Here is a 15,750-nt window from a genome sequence, read left to right as displayed (position 1 = left end):
GTAAGGACATCATACGTGTATATATATATATATATATATATAGTTGGGAAAAAGGAGCAAGCAAGATCTGGTCGCGCCCATGCTCTGAACCCGAGCCTCGACACGAGATCGACCCCCATTCACGTCCTCTTGCCAATGTCTCTTGCCGTCTCAAACAGCATTAAATTCATCTTGTTTGTCTGTCTGTCGGCTTGCTACAGCTTTAAAGCCATCGTATGCAGAGCATCCACCACATAACGTCATACGACTCGTTGTCAGTGTCGTCTCGTTGCGCAATCCAGAACTACCCAACCCATCTATCCTGAAGCGAACGCACGTGATAGCGCATCCACCAGAGGTCCTTGCTGCTAGCGTGCTACAGGACGCTGTCGCATACAACTCGCCTGCTACTGATACTCTTTCTGATGGCATTAACCCATTTATTTTGCCTTGCATCCGTTGCTTTCCCGACTCTTCTTCAGTTCTCTCCGCTGCCTGTTTTGTGACCCCACAATATGTGTCCAAGGCGGTAGACGATTGGAGTTTGCCGCTATGGATTTTAAGCCTAAAGAAGGCATATGAAAAAGGTACAGCTCGGTAGCACAACGCATCGTAAAGCCTGCACCAACAATAGCAGTAACGTCAAATAACGGTGAGTCGGCAGCTTTCACCTTTTCCTGCGACTGCAAGCTTACCACAGTCTAACCTCCTTAGCAGAGAACCAGTAAGGACTGAATTCTGCAGGGTTTAATCCCAACATTGAGTGGAAAGTAGATGCGTCTGGTGCTGCCGAGCTCTACCTCGGCAATGGCGGCGACTGCTACCGCTACTACTGGAAGCTTTCGTGAACCATGACGTATCCGTTGTTCTGACTTCCCACTTGAGCTCTATCAACATTTCTTTTTTGGGATTGCAGCGTGTATTCTTTGCGGCGCAGAAACAACTGCCGCTGCTTTGTTACCCTGCCAACGCAGCCATTATACCCCTTATATCTGGCAAAAAAACTCTGGAAGAAAGGAACGCATCTTCGACGTGTATTGCAAGCGAAACGAGAAACGCACACTCACAATTTTCCATGATCTTCCAGACAAACGTACATGCACACACTCCATAGAAATGTACCTGCTTAGCCGTTTCGCACTACGTCAAAAGACGCCCAACGACTGATCGACGCCTCGAAGACTCGAAAACCCATAGACGCATCCGGCAATTCACTTTGAAAGTCGCCAACCACTGCTCTTTCACGCCTACCTTCAGCTTCTATAACCCAGGAAAGCCGGTTAGACGCCGCGGCAGAAATGGCCACAGACTAACAGCGCAATTGTGGTAGCGCACCCAGCATAAAGTTCGGCCGTGTACTCGTCTGGAAATATTGCTCGGCGGTCGGTCTTCAGCTACCTCTCCATTGTCTGCGTAAGGGTTTGTGTGAATTATGCTTGAAAGGCAAACAGAATTACTTCATAGTACAGGTAAAATTCTAACTGCTGAATGAGAGCTTTTTAGGAACTATTTTTTTGTGGATTTCTATATTGGCTCATATACAACAGGTTAGCCTTGATCAGACTGTGAAAGAAGGGACAAATAGCTGTAGTTATGGCAGTCAAACAAAGTCGGTACACAAAGGTACGTCAATTTAATAGTGTCTTTTTCGGCAAAGATTATGTCTCTAGTATACCTATTTTTGCAAGCGAACTCTTCCCTTTCGTTGAAGAAAAACTCACTTGCCTATTCGAAATTTAGTTATTGTTTTTAGTTTTTATTATCAACCATATCAAACAGAGGTTGATATATACGACAGAGGCTTAGACCATGGAAAAACAATAGGAAAGTACGATTGATAGGGCAAATATAGCTTCTGTTACTAGTGGGCAAATGCAACTATATATTTATTCTATTATAGTTTACCATAATACGTATGGCATCTCGGTTGTGTCCTTTTCATGTTTCAACCGGTATGAAATAATAGGCTTCATCAATGTGTGCGCCCCTTATGATATTCTATAAACTCATAGACTAGATGACTGGTTTTTGGTTATAATAGCTTTTGTTTTGTCGTAGCAAAAGTCCATTTATAATTGACTTTTAAAAATACGAAGGGGTACAGATGCTGAGGTCACCTAAGTTAAACAATTTAATATACCGCAAGTCTGCAGGTACGGTGCCAAATCTATACCGCTGTAACAAGAAGGGAGAGGCTGACCCCAGTGAAAAGCACGGATGTACGTTGTGCAAAGATGACCTACAACATGAAAGTGATATTGGTTTGCCAGTAAAGCAACAACCCCTAATACAACAAATGGTAAGCGTGTGCTTTCCAATCTACTAACGGGGAAACCTATTTCTGCACTTGAAGATATCCTATCTATCTTTATTTAATATCAAATAAATCGCTATCTTTCGTCCATATCCATACTAATAAATATGCCGAATAGACAATAGATAAGCTGTTTTTTGCAGTTTTTACAAGGGCTTCTTATAAAGGCGGAACGTCATTCTGATTTCGTGAATAAGAGTAAAATTATATTGATTTTAAAAACCAATATCTATATATGATATATATACCAATTGAGATTACTATGATACATGTCTATATAGCTCAGCTTATTCGGGCACGCATTATTACCCAGTAGGGAACTACGGAACGCAAAAAAAGACATGAAAAAACAGCATTGAAATTTTTCAGTAAACGATAAACTTCCCAACGGTTACGCTTTTTTAGTTCAAGTTTGTAACTGCGTATTCTCCCGTCAAATTTGGCACCGCTATGACGGTTCCTCAACTTCTAGACCGATTTGTCGTCGAATCAAGTTTTGACCTAGGCCACGTCACGCTTTCCTTCAGCGAATTTTATTCACAGTAGCAGTCCATTTAGCGCATCTGTCTTACCATCATTGTCTAGTCCCAGCCGTTTCTCTAGCCATCCGCGAATGCGATGGCGCGTCAAGCGACGTTTGCCAACTGCCCACATTCGTGCCCTCTAGCACGCCTGTATATTGCTTCCCGGATTGTAATTGTCTGCTTCTAGAACGCTACGCTGACGCTGCAACTACTACTGTGACTACCGGTACCTACGGCGGGTTTTCTGCCATTTGGGCTGGTTCTTCTGCTAGCGCTATTCGCTGTCCACTTTTGTCCCAAAAGTGGGTCGAACAGCGCTTTTGAGGTCCTTTTCTTGACCGTAGTCGCTTACTCGTTGTTGGTTTTCCTGCAGCTGAAGCAGCTGTCGTCACCGTTACGACAACCGGCACTGCCAGTACGATTTTATTTGTGACCTAGTCAACCTGCCCCGAGGCAGAACGCATACGCGCAGGTTAAATGAACTAACACAGCCCTAGCAAACCAGAGATGAGGCTATAAGTGTGAATTGCGACAGTAGTAGCAGCATCGGGCGATCGACAAGATTTGACCTACCCAACACAGCGGTGCGACCTACCCTGACCTACCGTAAGGCGGAATGTCCGGCCGAGAGTGAGGCAATGCTGCTTCGCTCTGCCTCGACTTGTGCCTATCCATACGACTTCATCGTAGCCCTGTTGTCTATTACCGTCGCTAGTTGGCCCGAGGGACAATCTGTCGTAGGCTAAGGGCTTGGCCTACGATGCCATCTCTACAACACTAATAGCAGCCAAAGCAGGTAGCAGCTTCGCCGGCGCAATTGCTCAAGGGCTTAGCGAGAGGCCAGTATCTATCGGTATATAGCCGCCCTTGCAACTTTCAGCTCTCGCATCATGTTTCCCGCCCTAGTAGCACTCTCTCACTTTCTGCCCTTTCTACCGTTAAACGAGTTTAGGTCCTTAGCCTGCTGATTACTTATTGAGACTTACACCAGACTACTCCTGCTTGCAACAACAATAGCAGTAACAATATAACAAGCAAAAATAACTCGATTTTGTTAACATAACGTTATATTGAAGTCTGCTACAGTTTTGAACAGAAAAAATAACGAGCAATTTATTTGAGTAAGTAGCATTGCACAGAGGTCGATGTAGCTAGAATTTTAACGGGAAAAAATCTTCCCAAAGATATTTTATTTGTAACTGCCATTGTGGAATTTTAATAGTTGACATCATTTGATGGTATCTATTGTTGGCGATTGGGCAGGGTTAAATAGGTGGCTTTGCAGATCTTTTGCATCCCTTAGCACCCCTACTAGGGCCTGTTGTTCACGAGTCCGCTGGATGGTCAAACATGGAAAAGTTCATGGAAAAAACATGGAAAATTTACCTTGTTTCGTAAGTGAAACGAACGATGTTAATAGGTATTTCGTAAAACTGTATAGCCTCACATGGATCTAATACGGATAACCCGACCTTGCGACATATACATCTTGGGATCAATATATTTGTTTATACAATTCGTACCATAAGCGGATATTTACATTGAATAATAAAGAAAAATTGATCATGACAGATCGGTTTTTCTATTTCAAACGTCATCGAATCTGAACTATATCCGGAACTGGAGTTTGTGAAAAATGTAGCTAAAACGCTTTAGCCGTAATGGACGAACGCTGATACGTGCAACAAATATCGTGTATACATATACATACATACATACATATATATTGGAACGAACGCTGAAAACACGTAGTATGTCATATTCTTCAGCACTCATTATTACATGTTGAAACTTGACGTTAGCAAGTTGAAAGACCTAGTTAGCGGATAACGTGTTTGTCAGTTTTTCTTTCTGCTTGATTTCGAGGATGACAAACAAAGATGTCTATCGTTTTGCTTTCAACCTGAACATGCGCGATACTTGGTTATCTATTACGAGCGATGATTTTAGAAGCCATATCTGTTGCTTTAATTATTTGGCTCATGACAATTTGAGATTAGATACGACGAGAAGAGAATGAACGATCGCCGACAGCAGATCTAATTGTTTTTGATGCAGAATGTAACTGTTTGATGAGTTTACCGTTATCGATGTTGCCCGGCAACAACAACAACCACCTTACGTAGCTCACGTCGTGGACACGTCAGACCTCACAATAAAGCGATCCCGCTCGTACCGATTGCCTTTGGTCCTATTCGAACGACGCATGCCAATGCAAGCTTTAGGCCAACTATTTATATTCTTCACTTACCCCACTGGTGGTGCCACATATATCGAACTAGATTAAATTAGGGCTCGGGTTTACTCTCGTTCCGTTATAGCTGTACGTTTGTTTCAAATGGACTATCCATTGCGGCCCGTCAATTTATTCTACTCGAATCATCTCAAAATAATTCGATAAAAAAGATAGCTTATTTTTTTCTACGCGAGTGATTAATACTAATATAATATACACACATCGAATGTGGCTTGCTTTTGAGTTGCCAGTTATGGCGTTGGCGGAGCCTGGACCCAAACCTTCTTCAGCCGAAGGTCGAGCCGTCCAGTTGACCGCGTTAGTGATTCGGGCTTTGGTAGATCGAGCGATCAGTAACCCACAGTATTGACGTTTCATCATATTGTTTAGAGTATTGCGTGGAGCGGCAAAGACGAGGTTTTGATTAATCTAAGGACAAATACATTGGTCGACATCGATATGGCGAACGTATGCATAGCAGGTTGCTGAAATTCGGATAGCTAGATTCAGGACTGGGCAGTTGTATGAGTTCGAAATTGGGCCTTTTTTTCCCATTAGTGTCGAATGTTCATCGGCATTCATTCGACGAAATGTACATATATTAACACGGAAAAAGGCACCATGTCTTATTCCCATACGGCACCTGTTATTAACGATTCGTGCTGACATTTTGCTAGCTTTCGAATTGTATGAACACATACTTATGTATAATTTACGCTATTGCATATGCCCTATCTACATGTAAACATAGTGGTTTTAGATTACGCAAATTTGTATTGTAAAAGCTGTCCAGTGTCAAGACGATACGTATGGCGTTCAGTTAAATGTAGACTTATCATTGTCTCTTAACGTACACCGATTGTACTGGTCGCGGAAATGTGCAGCTTCACAACGCTACCTAACGCTACTCGATAGCCATCTTTAAACAGATGCAAAACAGATCATGGCGGTACCTCAATGTATATATTCTTTCCGCACTTGAAGCATCCTAACGTTAAAGAGCTTGCAGAAGGAATAAAAGTAACTAGTAATTTCATATGGCCTATTTATTCAAACTACAAGGATAAAAATAGCGCGAACCAATATATCCATGTCTATGCAATTATTCATTTACGAAGCACAACATTTTTCAGTACATAGCCTTTTGTGTATGTTTTCTTTCCTGAAATGATGTTTTGGATTTGGTATTGGAAACATTTAGTTTAACAAGCCCAGCTGCTTTTCGAGTCTTCATTAGGTACCCATAGTTTGTCCTTATCTGCTAATGCAAGCCCGAGAGCTTAACCCTACACACGAAACTCTATGTCGTAAACGAATACGGTAGAAATCTTGCGGGTGCAATCGATGGAGTCAATTTGTCTGCCGAAGCTCTAGCGTAGAAAAGGACAAACCAAGAATCAGACGTCGCGTGGGAGCGGCTGATTCTCGAAAGAGTGGACTCGGTGAATGGAGCAGGCGCTGGTATGCGTCCTCAACTTGCGCCCCTCGAATTCCGCAACTTCCCAGCGGCATGGAAGCCAACTCGCCTACTAGGAAGTGTAAGTTCCTGAACGTCCCAGCTATCTACCCTTTAGAGCAATAGGCAACGTGATTAACTGTTTAAATGTCTCCTGTAATTGCTGCTCATACAGGTACAATGATCAACAGTTCTCAGACATGACTGCAGAAAGAGACGCACTCCCGCCGATTCGCACGGTCTTGAAACATTTTGACTCTGTGATATCGAGAAATCAAGTTTTCTAAAGTTTTGTTTCCATGCGTTTACTGCTGGCCATTATGCTGAGGTAATCCAAAAACATATTTCAATTTATGCAACCAATAATGACATAATGTAACTAGAATCCAAGGTGAATTTGTTAGAGAAGAAACACAAAATATCTATATTGATAGATATTTCGGTATGATGACTATCTTGCTTGCTTGTCGCCAGTTTGTAGAAAATATATGGAAAAGTCCAGATCATATGTTAAAAGTAAGAAAAAAACAGAACGGTACGGACAAAAAAGTATCTCATCTGAAGTTAGAACTAAGAAAATACTTTATGTTACAGTTTACTAATAATGCCCTATTTGTTTAGACGTAAAGTTGAACCGGATAAATTAGACAGTTGAAACTCTTTGAAATGATGTTAAAACGGTACGTGTTTAAGATAATTCTTAATTAACCATAAAAAAATCTTATTTTATTGAAAAACATACTTTTGAGGATTTGTGACATCCTTGACCATATAATACATATTTTATTAATTAGAAATGTATTACTAGGAAAAAGGAAAAAAAAACAGTGTTCTTTTGCAGAACTGAAAGATGAATAGTTCATCTAAAGAATTCAGGTCGACATGAAGGTGTAAGACTGACCTGCCAGTTTACATCATATTTTATATTAGGCGATGTTACAGACGAATCCGACAGACTTGAGCTGAATCACTTTCAAATTAGGTTAAAACAACGAATTTTTAATGTATGCGAGAACTTTACTTCTTATCCACTCGTCCCAGCGCTCTGACAGCCTATGGACAACCGTAATTTCTCGATATATAGATTCTCGAAGTAAATCGACAGTGGAATATGATTGCCCACCGGTTGCCCTCGTTAGAGCATGGAAAGCCCCGTAATGTAGTTCAGATCGGGAGGACGCCCATTGCAAGTGTTGTCCTCACTTCACGTACGAACGTACACGACACTGTCATCGAACTCGATACAAGACGACGCTATTCTTTTGCATGGGCCTTCTCCGGCCGGCGGTGGAGGTTGGATATGCGTCGTCTATGGCAGCCGTACGCTCCCAGCGGGATTTTTGTTGAGTAAACTTCCGCGAATTATCCATAGAATCTATTACAAACATTACCAGTTTGCCTGGAGTCAATTCATGGGGCACCAATTACCCACCACTTTCCGCATATTTAGTAGTCAAATAATAACACATAATGACACCTATATACATGTGAAATGCCAGTTTTTATCGACCAGGTACTTAGGCTTTAAATTAAAGTGCGACAATGCGTGCTTGTCCTTCGGGTCCCGACATTTGGTCACCTGCTCGCTAATCTTCAACACTGCAGTCTTCGCTTTTGAAACGCCTGCATCATTCACGTACTACACTTTCGCCCAAGGCCTCCGTACCTAATATCTTCATTGATCTTGGATGCTTTTCTACAGCGCTATGGTCTTCAAGAATCAAAAGTTTAATTATGAAGTGTTCTTTTCAAGGCGAGGAGATGTTCCTGCCTTGTATTCGTTTTTGCTGGGGTGAACTCAACCGGTTTTTACTGACAAGTTTCTAGAAGACCAGCCAAATCTGATCTCTTAGCGGCTTGTAGCTGAGAAGTTATTTAAGCGTAAACTTTGCCAGAGTTACTTGTGAGAACCTTATGTACATATAGGGTAAATATCTCAAATTCAAAGAAACTTTGGCTGGCTGCTTTTTATACCGGATATACGTTTACCTGCCCTCTTTGGTATCGGAATAAAGCCAATTTTGTTTTAGATTCAAACAGCAACCTTATAACGATTAGATAAGACAAAGTGTCACTATTTGACTGAAAATCAGCTATTATCCAATCCAAATAACCGTTTCAGAAGGAAGAATACCGGATCCTGACTGGGTTGTCCCGACAGACTCAAAACGTTAGTAGTCTATTTGAGACAGATTGCTCTTTTTAGCTCTTCTGCACCGTTTAAATTTTTCAATTGACAGTTTAGATCTGTTACATTTTTGGTTAATTTATTGTATGTAACGTACGTAATAAACATTTAATGACGGCAATGTCACTTGATACACGGTTACTATTCGTAAAAAATCACTTGCGGACCGAAGAAAGAATATTCCGAAAGTAACTAATTTATGATAGGCCCAGAATTGTAGCTAGCTATAATATTTTTAACATATGAAAACGATTTCGTTCAACTACCTGTCTGTCTGTACCGTCTAGATCAATTAGTAAGGGTCCGTATCTAGACGCCTCACCTCATACATATTGCGTTCGGCTGACCTTCCTGTCAAATATTTTCGATGGAAGAATATCGTTAGCTTTCAGATTCTCAAAATAGAGTTGATTGGGACGGCAGATGAAAATGATTAACCATCAAGCTTTAGTACAAGGCCACACCGAAGCTGTGCAACCTTACGGCCACCTTCGATCTAAGCCCGATGTAACCTAAATATAATCTTTGCTATAGACATGATCCCATTGTCACACTGTGATTGATTGATCGAGACGTCTCCCAGTCGTGGACACAAAGCTGATACTATTCAACTTCAAAAAAAAGAAGGCCGATAACTAAAACGTACCGCCATAGGACCCCGTTTCGAAAAACGTTTGCCTTTCGATGACTCCCAAACGTCGAGCAATAGATTAACCAAACATCACTCTAACACAAAATATTTCAAAGTCGTTTGCAGACTCATCACTGAGGTATTTTTACTGGTATTTCACAGCCGATAGACTTCAACAATGTGCGGTAACCGCACATACTCTAAATGCAATTACTAGTGGACGAAAAGGATAAAGTTTTCTTGAAGCGTAATCCCTGCCCAAAGCATGATCCCCCCGGCCCAATCACAAATAGCGATATTTTAAACCAGTCAACCTGTGTACGTATGTTTATGCATAGTACTTTGACTAGAAGAGCGTTTTCTTAAATGGAAAGTTCTCATGAGATTATCCAATGTCAATTAGTACAGCTTGTACTGGAATTCATCGGGCTTGAATAATGCAGCGAAAACGCCTTTTTTTGGCAGCACCTTCAATAGCAACAAGGATTAGCTTTCTCAGCTTACCACCCAATGCGACTAAAGTCTATCCGTTTCGCTCGGCTCAGCAGGTTACCCCAGCTTCCCTGGACCGAACAAGTGTTAATCCACTTCGCGAATCGGTCCTAGAGGCCAACATCTACCCCGCGCCACGGCTCTACATCCCCAAATCGCCTTTGCTATAATATAAGGCACTAGAACATCTTAACAATGACATGATCATTCTGCTAAACAAACAGGGATCTACGAATCCGCGCGCCACGAGTATGCCTTTCGATATTTGCTAGAGACACTGAAACCATTTCGTGACGTTTATCATTTGAGATATCGTCAGGAAGTATTTAAAATCCTCGTTACATGACTGTGTTTAGAAGGAAGGCAGTTTTTTTTTTCTTTTTTTGCCCTTTAACAAACACTCGATCATCAAGCAGAGCACATTCTTAATAGTAGTCTTACCTAATAACTTAATTGCTACTTGGTGTTTGTATGCGACTCCGCTGCTTGTTGAACTAGCTTTTCAACAGGGTGCTACGTCCGGATACTTGCCTCACCTCGAAAAACACACGTTTCTAGAGCACATAAGAAACACCATCGACACGACGTAATAGACAGCTGTAGTAGCTGTAAGCCCATCGTGGCATCGGAGAGGGCAAATGCATGGCGAAAGCAAGCTAGCGGAACTTCATTATTCTCAGTTCGTGCGCTCGTTCATTCGAATGCTTCTTCCAGACGAGAGCGCAGATATTATGTTTTGAGCCTGCGCACTGCACCTGTTGCTATCATTTATTGTTGTTAAAAAGCGCATTTTGAGCACGTATGCCTTCACCGGGCGGACGGCCCGATCTTCTCGCCCCCTGACGACGTCATACTGTATCTAACTGATCTGTGGCAACAGCGTTCGTTCCTTTGTTCTTTTTTCCCGCTTCGCACTCTGGTGCAACACGCTTATACATCTGAATAAGACTGTTGTACCGTTCTGCCAGCCAATAGCTCACATCAGCAAACGTCCGCTAGGGTGCGATTGTAAGATCGGCGAGTGTTTGTGTTTCTTAACCTATCTATGGCAACACGTGTGAGCGTCGTGTTTGCCATTAGTTCGTTATTTACGGATGCGTTATACTGAAATGTCAAAAGGCGTGTGACTTCAGCTCAGAAAAGGTAACGACAGTTCAACAGATGAACAGCCACAACCAGCCACTATTTCCAAGGCTACTAGTATACCTATTAAAATAGGCGGGATCATTTTGATAGTTTTACAAATTGAGAATTTGCATTTCTTGTCAGCCTACTGTCAAAAAATAAACAATTGTCAAACAACAAACGACAAAAAGCAAAAACAACTAATCAATGCTGAAAAAATAGATCATCACCGTAGATCTGAGTCTCGATTGGAATTAGTAAGAAAGGAATTGACCGACAAATTGCTTAATTGTATATCATTTGTGACAGACAATATAACTGATGGCAGGCATCATGAGGTCGTCGAACTGGTACGATTTAACGAACTAAGGAACCGATTACTGAATTGTATTAACAGAAAAAGTTGTTTTTACCCTGTATCATTATGGAAAATTATTGTTCTCGACTAGTCAACAGCTCTATATAGTGCTCTTTATAGGGCTGTTTGCGGCAAAGAGAACGAATTTTGACCTGACCTAATATACCCAGAGGGTTACCTTTGGACAATTTGTGCTGAGAAGATGATCTTTTGTATAGACTGACCGAAAAGGATAGGCCTGTTTCGATTCAATCAAGGCCTTGTTCGTCCTGCTTAGCTTGCCAGTGTCGGCACAAGTCCTTTGAAGTCAAATCAGAATGGTGGTTCCGATATAGTTATTTTCAAAAACATACCCTATATATAAACCTGAACGACACAAACCAGACTGAAGCAATACATTGGGCGTCCTTTCAGTTATTCATGATAAGCTGCTTCCAGTCGAAATGTTTTGAGAAGATCTTTGTTGTCGGGGTAGCCTGGACGGAATGGCTTGTATAGAGCTCCATATGCCCATCAAAACTGTTCGCAGATAGGATCCTCTGTTCTGTCTGTCTGCCTGCCTAAATGTACTAAACATTTAACTGTTTTTCTTCGGCCGTAATCGACGACCGAAATTCCACCATGCCAACATGGTTAAACACGTCGCAAATTGAAAACTATCTTTCACTAAATTCTTTAAGATTCCTGAAAAACCTTAAAGCCCGAAGGAAGCAGTCTTTTAATATGTTCATGTATATTGTACAGATGTAACCTTTTCAGACTTTTCATAAGTTTTTGTTACCCCCAGTATGTTGATGAGGCTATCCTTAGCAATGGCGAAGCTTTCGGGAGTGTGCGTATTTTACTATCTATCTAGCACTGATCGCGGTAGTGCTCATGCCCAGTGAGAATCTTGTACATTTTTTTTTCTTTAGTCAAAATAGTACTCGTGTAGTACCTCGAACGCAGTCATTCTTGCTGATAGCTTTTCGAACAATCTTCCATTTATAGCTTGAAATAAATACTAGTCTGTTTCAACTTTTTGTTGGTACTGTCAATTGCAATGATTTCTCTTCAAGTTGTAAGTGATATATATATATTCATCTGGAAAGTTAAATTGAACACTTACGTTTGTGTCTCACACAGCGTATAGCCATGAACACGTCAACCCGCAAGGCTATATATAAGTGATTTACGGTCCTTGCAATGATGTAGCACTGATGTGTGTGTATCTCTATCTCCTACACATAGGTACAGGCGAATCGGTGTGGGTTCGAAACCAAACATAGACAAATACACTTCCTCATATGCTGGAAAGGACGAGTCAACGACAAACACCAGGTATAATACTCAAGATCTTCGTCTAAGCTTCCTGATCGACTATAATTTTATCATGGAAATATTATAAATGCCTAATTTCAGAGAGCTTTTACAAGGTCGTTGGATTTCAGAAAATTCTAAGCTGCTCTTTAGGAATAGAATGAACATTAGCCTAGGTTCACCAGATACCAATCAATTGCCGCTTCCCAGATAGTTGAATCAGTTCAGGGTTGGACATCGAGGTTGAATTGAACTGCGAAGCTTTTGATTGTGTACGCTTCAGCATTGCAAAAGCACTGAATAAAGTTGGCCATAGGCTTCTTCAACCTCAGTCTAGACAATCTGCCTTCGAAGTACATGCTCGGCTACTTACCCTTATGATCAAGTCAGCAATACTATTGAGGGTATAATGTTATATTCTTCGGATGTTACCGAAGTTTCCAGACCATTTGGTTTTGCATGTTTGCTCTCATATTGAGAATGTCATTCGCTAACGTTTTAAATATCTATAGAAGGGTCTTGTGATCACGAACGAGCTGATGTAGTTGCATTGATATTTCTCAAGTGCAGTCATCCGTACAAGAGGCCATTGATGATATAGCTAAATGGTGCTAAGATAGTTTAACAGCACAATCTGTGAGTGGAATATATCTTCTTAATCGACCCTTGGCCTATTGTCCCTTCACAGTTTCCAACTTGAGTCACACTTGCACAAATTGTGAGGTAGGCACGCTCAGCCTTATAGCCATACGGCCTCCAAACGAGTGTTCCTACATTAGAATTGTTGCTACATTCCTCACTATAACTTCTAATGGTACAACTATCGTAGGACTTTCTCAGAAAGAACTCAGTAAATGGGTAAAAATCTTTTTACTCAGATGTCTAGGCAATATTGTTCTTCGGTTAGAAAATGCTTATTTCGCCTATACTTTGAGTGATTGCTTAGTTTCCCCTATTTAGATAGTACAATTTCTAATCTCCAAGTGAGTTTTGTTTTTTGTATCGCCATAATAGTTAGGTCATGCTCGCTTGCAACCAAGTGACTGTACTTCTGCTTCTAGCATAAAGCGCTAAGAGTTTTTTTTAAATAAACCTTTACAGATGCTTCGTTGTTGCCAGGTCCGGCGTTTTTATCTAGGGAAGCATGTTTTAACTTAAACGAGAATTCACAGTTGCTTTACGTATAGCGTTATTCTAAAATGTTATATTGACACAAGTACCACCATTTTTCAAACTCGGATCTAAGTATCCGGTGTATGTTTTTTTTAGTTTAGAAGGCCCAAATGGATGACTCAACCGGCATAACTAAGATCTCTTTCGCCGTGTGTGAGAACTATTTACGAGGTACCAATGTATGGCGTTTAGAAAGTTGAAACAAAAAAATCACTGGGTCGACAGCGCACTTTTCTGGAAAAAAGAAAATAACTTTTAATAACCAAATGTATCCTACATTTATTTAAACAATTTTTAAAATCCATTGAAAAGTAAAAGGTATCTTGAATTGTATACCGATGTTCTATTAGATGATACTAATTAATTTTCGAAATCACGTCCCTATATGAGCCTTAAGTTCGCTGCCATTTATATCCGCAACTTTTATGTTATTGTAGGCGACGTCTGCGTGCTGCATGTAGTACCTATCGTTTACGACCGAATAGCAACTGATCCAAGTTCGAATTCATCCTCTAACAGCGTTGTGGTGGCAACGTGGTAATTCTACAGTACGTCTATACGCTGGCATACAATAATAAATGATGAAAACATTATTAAAGATTTGCCCCCAGTATATGTACATTCGGTAGACTTAAAAAAACCATTTCATGCTCACCGTTGAAAGTACATCTAGGAACCATCCTTCCAGGAGAACATTGCTTCATGCCTAGAAGATACCATAAAAAGAAGTATAGTGACTATTTTGAATTAGTTAGTGGCAAAATTTAACATTGTATCATACATTTGCAATACTTCGATTGTTTACTTCTCCTCGAACTGTGTCCCTTCGCGCCTTCAAAGCTGGCCAGCGTTGGCAAATGCATATCTATGCCGTTCAAGAGTATAGTTACAAAATAAGCAAAAAAAAAGTAAATAGGCACTAAAAAAATCAATTTTGTTTCTCGCATAGTACTGCTGCGTTGACAAAACAACGGTTAAACTGTCTGGAGTATCAGTAATCACTATTAGTATAAATGGTAGAGCCGGAATGGACTGGATGGTGCTAGGAGCTGCAGTAGTTAGGAGGTTCAGACACCTAGATATATATATATATATATATATGTATATATAGGCAAAATTTTCGTGTCGGTATTTTTAATAGCTACCAAATATCGTGTGGAAATATTAACTGCACCGTAGTCGATAATGTGGGTTACCTAAAATGTAATAATTAATCTAGCAACCTTTAATTATTGCAACAATTAAATATTTAAGTTAGTTAAAAATTTATATAAAAGACTAAGTAGAAAAAGATTGAAAATTAAAAAATAAATAAGATAAACAAAAGCTAGCATAAAATCTTCGGTTTAGCATCTAATCTATTCTAAATGTAATTACTATTATAGTAAATAATAGGATATAGCCGACCAAAGCTGACGAAGCGCTCAGTAAATCTGCTTATGTTTGCGTATGCATGGTACCAAAATAGACTAATAACAAAAAAAAAATTAGAGAGACCTTTCTACCTTATAATTGTCCTTGCCCTTAGGTGTGGATTAATTTAAGTTTGTCCCTTCGTGGGCTCCTATTCATATACTTTTCCTAATTATTTTAATATAAAGGAAAATAAATCGTGTTTTCAAACGGTTAGCCAGAAGTTAGGCCAACGACTTTTAAGCTCAATTGAAAAAATATAATCGTCTCCTGAAATCATATATTTGAACATCTCTAAAATGCAGTTATAGAAACTTCTTACGTTTAGTCTTAGCCTTTGTTTTTTTTTTTTTTTTATCAAACAAATATGTCAAGATCCCATATAACAATAGAGCAATGGTTATCAAAGTAGATTTTTTTTCACACCTAAAACAGTAAACAACTTTGCGGTACCCTTCTACTTGCGTATATGAAACGTCAACCGTATCACTGCTTTAGAGGACGCAACTGTTTGTGGTAGACATTGGAAACAATTATCTCATTAAATAATATTGATCCATCA

The 15,750-nt window shown here is 40.3% G+C and overlaps 1 protein-coding gene across 1 annotated transcript in view; it reads left to right on the top strand.

Annotated features, from left to right (window-relative positions):
• The first annotated feature begins 1,363 nt into the window (after positions 1–1,363).
• The window catches only part of LOC111265918 (uncharacterized), a 41,780-nt gene continuing 27,393 nt past the window's right edge, over positions 1,364–15,750 (top strand). The window contains exons 1-3 of the mRNA XM_086970730.1: positions 1,364–1,448; positions 2,126–2,278; positions 12,534–12,623. Coding sequence (XP_086826856.1) covers positions 2,276–2,278; positions 12,534–12,623 — 93 coding nt within the window. The 5' untranslated portion in view covers positions 1,364–1,448; positions 2,126–2,275. The remainder of the gene's footprint in view (positions 1,449–2,125; positions 2,279–12,533; positions 12,624–15,750) is intronic.

The sequence above is a fragment of the Varroa jacobsoni genome, unplaced genomic scaffold (genome assembly GCF_002532875.2).
Source record: "Varroa jacobsoni isolate VJ856 unplaced genomic scaffold, vjacob_1.0 scaffold_110, whole genome shotgun sequence".
NCBI lineage: Eukaryota > Metazoa > Arthropoda > Arachnida > Mesostigmata > Varroidae > Varroa > Varroa jacobsoni.
Note: the sequence above shows the minus strand (reverse complement) of the source record. Positions and strands in the feature narration are given on the sequence as shown.